The sequence below is a fragment of the Pundamilia nyererei genome, unplaced genomic scaffold (genome assembly GCF_000239375.1).
Source record: "Pundamilia nyererei isolate P.nyererei 1_Seehausen unplaced genomic scaffold, PunNye1.0 scaffold00210, whole genome shotgun sequence".
In the NCBI taxonomy this organism is placed as follows: Eukaryota; Metazoa; Chordata; class Actinopteri; order Cichliformes; family Cichlidae; genus Pundamilia; species Pundamilia nyererei.
In genome coordinates, this window is record NW_005187611.1 from 774,658 (window position 1) to 783,916 (window position 9,259).

At 45.3% G+C, this 9,259-nt stretch overlaps 1 protein-coding gene across 1 annotated transcript; it reads left to right on the plus strand.

The window, feature by feature from the left end:
- The first annotated feature begins 2,094 nt into the window (after nucleotides 1–2,094).
- LOC102201190 (uncharacterized) lies at nucleotides 2,095–7,486 on the plus strand. The gene is made up of 10 exons (XM_005747994.1): nucleotides 2,095–2,453; nucleotides 3,768–3,941; nucleotides 4,022–4,179; nucleotides 4,285–4,483; nucleotides 4,563–4,659; nucleotides 4,749–4,920; nucleotides 5,190–5,242; nucleotides 5,350–5,476; nucleotides 6,794–6,984; nucleotides 7,415–7,486. The coding sequence occupies exons 1-10, from the start codon at nucleotides 2,182–2,184 to the stop codon at nucleotides 7,454–7,456; spliced, it is 1,485 nt and encodes a 494-aa protein (XP_005748051.1). The 5' UTR covers nucleotides 2,095–2,181; the 3' UTR covers nucleotides 7,457–7,486.
- Nucleotides 7,487–9,259: the final 1,773 nt, after the last annotated feature.

The window sequence follows — 9,259 nt, forward strand, 5'->3', positions numbered from 1 at the left end:
ATAAACATGTAATTTCATGTCCAGTTACTTATGACTCTCAGGTTTCTCTCCACAAGTTCCTTATTATTATTGCGATGCTGGACGTCGACATTACTCGTGACCAAAATTTAAAAGAACGAGATTAGTGTATTTACAAGTAACCTTCAGGCTGCTCTAAACACAGTTTTTGTTTCCTATTCTTGTATACATGATAAAGAGATCGGAGAAGCCCCACCCACCTGCTGTGCAGCCCTTCTGTTTGTGAGTGGCAGCCAAACAGAGTAAAGTTATCTTAAAGGGAGAGGAGACCAATTTACTGCATCACAGCCCAGAAAATAAACATAAATAAGGACCTTTTTAAAACTTTGGATCATGAAAAGCTGCTCCAGTAGAGTCCAAGAGCAAAAACATGAGTTTGAACACAAACTGTAAGCAGAAGTGTAGCCAGAATGGGGTCGGTGGCACAGTGGTCATGTCCCAATGGGACTCTTTTGGGCAGAACCTGGACGACACCCATGGCTCCAGGCTGAGGTCTTGGACTTTTTCTTAATAAGTTTGCTTAAATCACCATCAGACTGACCTTGAGAGACCTTACCAAGCAAGCGTTGCCACGACAGCACAGCTCCTCATGCGCCATACCATTTATTTTTATTTTGTAGATATTGGAGATAATAAAATATAATAATAATCTCTATCTATGGTGCAGTAATATTATACATAAAGCTACAGAGCAGTGTGAATAATCAAATCATTTCATTTTACTCAAAGTAGTCACAAATCAGAACTTCTCCTGGTTGACTCCAAATTATCGCTATCCAACTGTTTTTCTGTTACTATCAATAACTCGTCAGTTTCAATCTGTTTGGCGTCATTCTTGACAGTACATTATCCTTTGACTCGCACATCAATGATGTCACTCGCTCAGCATATTTGCAACTCTGTTAGATCAATCGCCTCCGCTCCTTCCTCACTCAGCATGCCGCTGTCATTCTCGTCCATGTAACTCACTCTTATTTGGCCTGCCACAAAAATCCATCAATAAGCTTCAACGTGTCCATAACTCTGCTGCCCGTATTATTACTAGGACTCCCTCTACCACCGCATCACCCCTACCCCCTATGGCTCCCAGTTAAACTTTACATTAATTTTAAAATACTTCTTTATACATTTAAGGCCACTCATTCTCTCTCCCCACCATACCTTTCTGATTTGGTACAGATCTCCATCCCATCCGGGTGCCTCAGATCCTCCTCGTCTTGTCTTCTTTCTGTTCCTTCTTTTCGTCTTACTACCATGGGAGGCAGGGCTTTTAGTCGCTCTGCCCCCTGACCTCGGAAACATCCCTTCATTCCCTCTTTTTAAGTCCACCCTCAAAACCCACCTGTTCAAGATGCCTACTCTATATAACTTCTCCATGCTCTTAAACTTTCTTTTATTATTGTGTTTATTTCCTGTTTTTATGCCTGTCTTGTTTGCTCTGTGCAGTGTCCTTGGGTGTTTTGAAAGGTAACTTTAAATAAAATGTATTATTATTATTATTATTTCAGCTACAACATTAAAGTAATATAGACATCAATTAATCAGTAATGGGGGGGGGTGTCCTCAGTAACCCTAACCGGGCAGGGCGAAGTGGTCCAGCTTTTTCTTCATAGAGGGTCTTTTGAACCACACACAGAACCAGTTTACCTTGGAAGACGCCAAACAGAGAAACTATTACAAACTTGTCCACCATGATAAAGTTTTGCTTCCCAGATGGGAATTTTTTATCAAATATTCTGAATTCCTGTGGAGGGAGCGGCGTTTACCTATTCTCGGTCCCCAACCCGTCCCACGGCACACGCCCCTGCCTTAAGGACAATATTTCTGCTTCACGCAGTTGGATGTCCACACCACCAGGCCAGAGGGGTGATAACAATAGTCCAATGCTTTCAGGTTGAGGGCTAAAATCGAACCCATGATGACGTGATGGTGTTGTGGGTGAGTTTCAGAGTACAAGAGTCTCATTGTTAAAGTTTAAATAAGTTGTGTACCAACAACACAAACCCTCACAAAGTGTACTCAAAATAAATAAAAGAGCTTCGTCTGTTTGGATCAAAGGTAAACTGATCAGAAAACTCACATCTCGTGACCTCCCGTTAACCTCCGTGCGGGTAAAAACCCCGCTCTCTTATTGGCTGACGGTCGACCTGCAGACAGGTGAGGATGGCAGCTCGTGCTGACATGGTGCTGCTGCTGCTGAGTGGTTCGGTTCTGCTCGGACTCTCCGCCGGTCCCGGACACTCCTCTTCCTCCTCGGCTCCGGATTCTGAGCGCGGGAGGATGGAGCTGCGGCGCGTGCGCACCCTCGCGGCTCAGTCCCGGTACGGAGAGTGTTGGGCGCGAGCTCTGGAGCACCTGGACGCGAGCTGCAGGGACTTGACGTCGGAGAGCCAGAGCTTGATCGCGCTGCGGTTCACCCACTGTCAACTGAGCAGGTAACAACTGGAAAAACAGGTGTTTCCTCGCGCTGCTGTCCTGCACTGCCAGCCTTTATTAAATAATCCCGATCAAAATCATATTTTTGATTAGATTGCATCTAAAAGAAGCAGCTGGTGTTTGTAGCACTCTGCTATTTTCTGGGTTTGTATCTCCTATTCGCATTCGTTTACTTCCATCATGTGGCCGATTCAAGAGCTGCAGTACAGCTGGAAGAAAAAAAAACGAGGGAAATCCCAGAACCGCTTTTAAATATTCTAAATCTATAAATATCCTAACTTTTTATTTCTTCCCAACAGGCTAAATTTCTCTGTAAAGGGGGAATACATATGTACTTTGATATGTTTGGATCTTTAGTTTGGGGTTCCTGGGTTCACTCGCTACTTCAAATTGTTTTAAGGTGGAAGCCTAAACCTAAACCTCACCTCAGTGACTAACCCAACCACCACTATCATTTAAAGCTGAGGCAGCAGTTTGCTCAAACCGTGGGTGTGTTACCAATGACCTGGCAGATGTTAAGAGGTAAACTTTTTCCTTTTATAAAGAAATAACCTGGCACCTAGCTATCTGATTGACCTTCTTAATTTATATATCCCCACAAGGGCACTCAGATCCTCTAATCAGGGGCTCCTAATGCAACCAATGTCTCGACTAAAGACGAAAGGGGATCGTGCCTTTGCTTTTGCTGCACCAAAACTTTGGAACAGCTTGCCGGTTGATGTCCGTGCGTCGGAAACTACTCAATCTTTCAAATCACGGTTAAAAACCCATTTGTTTAAGCTCGCCTTTCAAACCACTTAGTATAATTTCCTCCCGGTTCGTGCTTGTTGTAATATTACCATTCTATAACTGTATTTTTTGTTGTTGACTGTTCTCTTTTGTTGTAAATCTGCAAATATGGCTCCTCTGTGAAGCACTTTGTTGTACCTGTGACTTTTAAATGTGCTATAGAAATAAAATTGAAATTGAAAAAAATTGAAATTGAAATCAGAGACGTCTGTGCCCCAAAGGCCACAACCACTTCAAAAAGTATACCCCCTTGTCTTTATTTTGATCTTCTATAACATCAGACATCAAAGTGCTTCACAGGTGATGAGTCTTTCATGAATGATCAGTTTGGACTCAAACTTTCAGTTTGTCAGATGGCATCATCTCCTTTCCTCTGATAAAAGATAGTCCATTGTATCCTCTGCTAAAGGAAGTAATGTAGGAGGCATCGAGTCACCTTTCCTTACAGGTTTAAACCAGCTGTCATCATGGCTGCCTCGCAGATACTTCAGTTTAACCATAACCTGTGTCTGTCCATCTGTCAGCTCAGGCAGGGATTTCCCAGCATGCCCTGAGGGGTCAGAGGTCAGCAGATGTACAGCTGGCATGGACACAGTGGCGTTTAACAGCTACACAGAGTTCTTCACACACACTCACTCCATGTGCCACTTCCTGCAGTCTGAGGCCTGGCAGCGCCAAGCAGAAAACACCATTTACAGGTGAGCAAGCACAGATGACATCATGCTGAGGTGAGGAAGTGCATGTGTGTGTGTAACAGATGTGTGTGCGTGTGTGTCAGGCTGACTGAGAGCTCGGCAGGTGTAGCCGAGCAGCTTCAGTCCACCAGGCTGATGGCTGAGGACCTGATCGAGGCCCAGAGTGCTGCATTGCAGGCGCAGAAGGCGATCCTGTCCAATGGCGAGGAACTCAGAGTCACACTCAGAGACTCAACACGGGGTAAACGCACACTGATGGCCTGAGACACACAGACACCTCTTCGAAATGTTTCAAGCACCTGAAAGACTCACTTCCTCCGCCTCTCTCCACCTGTCCCCTGCTCAGGTCTGCGGTCGGTGTTCTCAGAGCTCAGCAGCACCTCGAGGGAGCAGCAGGTGGCGCTGTCCGAACTCTTCAACAGAGTTTCCTTTTTGCAGAGTTTCCTTCTGATGGAAACTCACAGCCTGAGCTCCTGCTGCTACAACGCCGCTGCCCTCTGCACCTCCTTCCTCATCACCTCCACCCCACGCTCCTCCAGAGCCAGGTAACGCCACCTCCCTTCCCCGACTTTGCACAGAGCTGGGTTTTAACGTGTAACTGATAACGTGTGTGTGTGTGTTTAGGTTGGTGTTGTTGAGTTTAGTATGTTTGAATTTCTACCTGGAGAGAAAGATCTACCAGTTTGTGCTGAGCTCTGATAATCCTGAGCACCAACACATGGTCAGTATGCTCACCTGAGCTTCACCTGATGCTTTAACCTTTGACCTGATGCACACATTCACACATTCATCACTCTTTCCTGCGTTCAGGAGCTGCTCACTGTGTACGTGAGTGCGTTGAGGCGATTCATGGTGTGTGTTGGAGTGTGTGTTCTGCTGGTGGTGTGTGTGCGCTACAGGGACCCGGTGCAGCAGAGTCTGCAGGTGCTGCAGCAGCTCAGAGAGACTCAGAGGAGCCTGCAGGAGGCGCTGCAGCATGCAGGTGAGTTCAGCCAGCAGGCAGACACTTGGGAAAACTGTAGACTGTATACAAAAGATGGAAGTAGGCACTATGAAGGCCACCCAGGTTATTTCTGTGATTTCTTTATGAATGCATAACGAGACGTTGAGATCCAAAAAGCCAACATGGTGGTGCTCGATTAGCTGTTGGTGGTGTCACAGTGGATGTCTTCAACTGGTTGGAGGTTTTCATAGATTCCAGTGAGTTTGATTGGCGCAGATAATTTACTGAAGAGAAAACTTTGTCTGCAGAGAGTTTAGGGGAGCGACGGAGGACGGCAGAGGACGATCAGCTTCCTGTGAAGGTGAGAACATCAGGAGACAGTTCAGGTGTACACGCCTGCTAGCAGAGGAGAGGTTACGCTCTGACTCCGTTCCACTGGTTCCAGATCAGCTGTGTCGTGTTTTCCAGATGAGATCAGAGAGCAGAAGAAGAGAGGAGATGCTGAGGAGGAAGGAGGAAAGAAGAGAAGAGGAAGACAAGGAGGACATATATCCCACCACCGGTGGCTCAGACCCATCGAACCTCTCGCACTTCGGTCAGTAGTTGTTGATCCATCCATCCATCCATCTGCCAAAGGGCGAGAAAGTTGTCTTTGTCTGTGTTGTGTCAGGACTGAATCTGATTGCAGTTGGATTTGCAGTCTGCACACTCACAAAGGAAGGAAAATGGTTAATAAGTTCCGACTTTGTTCTTGGCCATTGTAGCATTGGTTCAGGCTCAGCTGATACACATCCAGCTGGCAGACGTCACATAAAGTGTGCCATTTAAGCTCCTCGGCAATCCTTCTGGTTTGCAAATACTGATGCAACAAAAGAATAAAATAACTCTAGTGTCACTGTAACGTGTACAGTGACATTAAGTGCAATCAGGAGTGCAATGATCACTCGCAGCAATAATAAAAATGGTGTATAAATGATATTAAACTATATAAGAGATAAAGACAAAGGAGACAAACTATCTTTCTCCATTCTCCCAAATTACACAACTCGTTTAGTGCAAAGAGCACATTCATGAGGACACTTCAACACTGTCTGATGCTAACAGTGAGATTGATCCTTTATCATGTTATTATGTTGAATTTGTGTTTTTCCGACAGCAGTAACTACGCAGGTTCCTCCAGAGTAGCGAGAGGACGTCCAGTGTTAATGATGTCCCTTTTTCTGTCCCACGGGAAAAGCACACACAGAACAGTATGTTTTAAATCTCTCGGCCTCTGGAAGATGTAGCGTCTCTGCGATGCCTTCTTAAACAGCTCTGTGGTGTTTATGGCCCAGCTCAGGTCGTCCTTGATCTAAACTCCCAGAAACTGGAAGTCTGTGACCCTCTCCACGGAGTTCCTGCTCGTTATTAAAGGCTTAATTATTGATTTATTTCATCCTGAAGTCGATGATCAGCTCTTTTGCCTGGGAGGTGTTCAGGAGCAAGTTGTTATCTCTGCACCACTGACTCTGTCTTCTGTTTATATCAAGAACAAAACTACTCGATTTATTAGCTGTTTGAAGTTGCGCTGTGGCTGTTGTGGCTCTTTGGTGTTGAAGCTTCTGTGTCTAAAACAGTGATGCGGGTGTGGATGTGCCTAAAACCATCCTTCTTGATGACCAGCAGGGGGCGAAATAACTCAGAAGTTGTATTGAAGTCTGTGTGAAAGTGAACCTAGAGTCAGTTTAAGCTGAGTTTATCGTAACTGCTTTTGGTGTTACGTATGTCAGCTGTGACATCACAATAATCTATAATTAAAGAGTTAGTTTAGTCAATTAGCTTCAAACTTAAACAGTTTGAGTTTAATTAGCGAGATGCAGATGTGGCACAGCTGTCCACATGGTTTCTTCTTCTACATCTTTTTGTGCTGCAGGTTGGAGCAGCGACAGCATCCTCAGCAGCACCGAGAACGCCTCATCAGCCGACTCCACCCTCAGGAACGGTTCCCACAACGCCTCAGTGCGTCAGAGTCCAGGCAGGCGTCCTCGTCGCTCATCCTCTCGCCGTCCTCGGTCTCCCCCCTCCTCCCCGCTGGTGTACAGCATCCTGGTGGAGGACAAACAGGTAGGGAGGGCTGATTATCGAGTATTGATCTGTAGGGTTAAACAACCAAAATTCTTCAAAGCTAAATATTGATTCTGTAAACCCGGAAACTCACAGAGGCAAACACGGACTGGGAAATATCGACGAGCTGTGAATCTGATCGATTAGAAACGAGTGTTTATGTCGTGTTTTATTTTCTCTTAAACATGACATCAACTATCAGAATATTATGTTCACGTTCTGTGGGCCTGATTTGACTATTCTTATTCATTTTTTGATGTTTAGTGTTTTTACATTTTCTTTGGAAAAACATCTTGTTTTTGGACATTTTAGGAATATTGTGTGATGTAAACATTAGAAACATGATTTCCCTCCTGGTTGTGATGCTGACCTCTGCTCTCGCGTCTCTTCTCCTGTCCGTCCTCCTCTTCATCACCACCCTGATGTTCAGCCTCGTTACAGCCTGAGGAGCAGAAGGTCGGACATTCACTGACTCATCATTTATGTTCTCGTTTTTCTACTGGAAACATAATTTTACTTATTTTTTTGTTTTTGTCTGTTTTCGTAAATTTAAATAAAATGTTTTTAGATTTAAAACAAGAAAACATCTCAAAGTGATGAGATGTAAAATGTCTGTTTTTGAAAGGTTTTCTGAGATGAAGCTGATTGGAGTTTACGGCACACACGTTGTTTTTTGTTTTTTGTTTTAGTGCATGTAAAAAATTGGCAAAGGTAGTTTCTGGTACGAAGGTTGTGTTGAACTTCAGAGTTTTGATAAACTCACATGTTGTGTCCCAAATCACATACTTTGTTACTTGTATTCACCGCTCTGAGTGCTTAAGTGCATCCAAACTGTCAAGTATGGCTACAGTTGCAGGAGCAACGGTCTAAGCTGAGGAGCCGAGACCTCGCTCCTCCCAGCCGTCTCCTCCAGCTCGTCTGAGGGGACAGTGAGGTGTTCACAAGGCAGCCGAGAGATCTAATCTCTCAGCGTGTCCTGGGTCCACAACAGAGACACCTCACCCCCCCATCCCCATTAGGACATGTCTGGAATACCTCACCTGGGTGGCGCCTCGGAGGATTCTCGAACCACCTCATCTGGCTGCTGGCAGCTCTACTCTTCCTCTCCTGAACGAGCTCCTCATCTAGTCTCTAAGGTAGATGAGAGGGAAATCCACAGCTTTGTGATACTGCACTCATAACAGTAAAAAAACACTTGGTGTGGAGTGCAGTACCTTAGCCAACATGGTAAACAGACAGAATCAGAAGCAATTTTCATCTGGTAGTAGATGAATATCTATTCTTTTCGGCAACACCGAGCATTACCAAACCAGCCAAGAGATGATCTCTCCAGTGTGTCCTGGCTGTGTGTCATTCACACGCTGCACCAGCATCCATACAGAGACACAGTAACAGCTACTGTTGGTCACACAAGAGAACCCCTGACATTACCCGGTCATAGTTTAGAATGAATGGACATCATAGGGTGATCCACCTTCTTCTGGCAATTTTCATGGAGATGGTCAGTGGTTTGACTCCACATGCACGACACTGATGATGGAACCCATGTGTGTGCATGATGGGTAAAAAGCACTTAAAGCTTCAAGTTCCCAGTTAAGAGTCCAAAAAGACCAGATTCAGTCCTTTCAAGTGACGGGAGCTAAAACAGAGGCTTTCAGACGGAGCATGAGAAAAGAGGCCAGAGCAGCATATGCTGCGGAAAGCTGATCAAGCAAAATAATAAGCAGGATATTTAAATATGTCAGCATGTCCCAGCAGGTGGCAGCAGATCTCTGCTCTGCCTGAAGAAAATGTTTTGACATGTTGGGAGTCTGCTCCCGTCTGTGGACAGATCTTAAAACCACTGAAATGTGACCTTTGTTACGATCTCAGACTGAGGCTCCGAGCGCAGCAGGGACATGTGGAATGAAGGGTTGGAGCCCCCTGGTGGTTGAAAGCTGCTGCTCACATCATCCTGAAACTTGAATCTGTGCTTCTGTTAGAAAGAGAAAAAGCAGAGTCATGAGTGGTGGAGAGTAAGTGGAGCTCAGACTCTGGTGTTGGTAAAGGGGGAAAAATGTAAAATATCCTGCTGGAATTTTTCTCCAAAGTTTTCCTTTTGCTTCAAATTTCAGCCTCAGAAAACAGAGAAAATGAGAACCAGACCACAGGGAGAGGAGAGAGGGAGGAGGGGAGCTGCTCTGGGATCAGATGTCTGGACGGAGGAGGAGGAGGAGGAGTTGTGGTGTCGGTCTGCAGCTCAGATCAGACTTTCACACAAAAGCCTGGAGCTGCC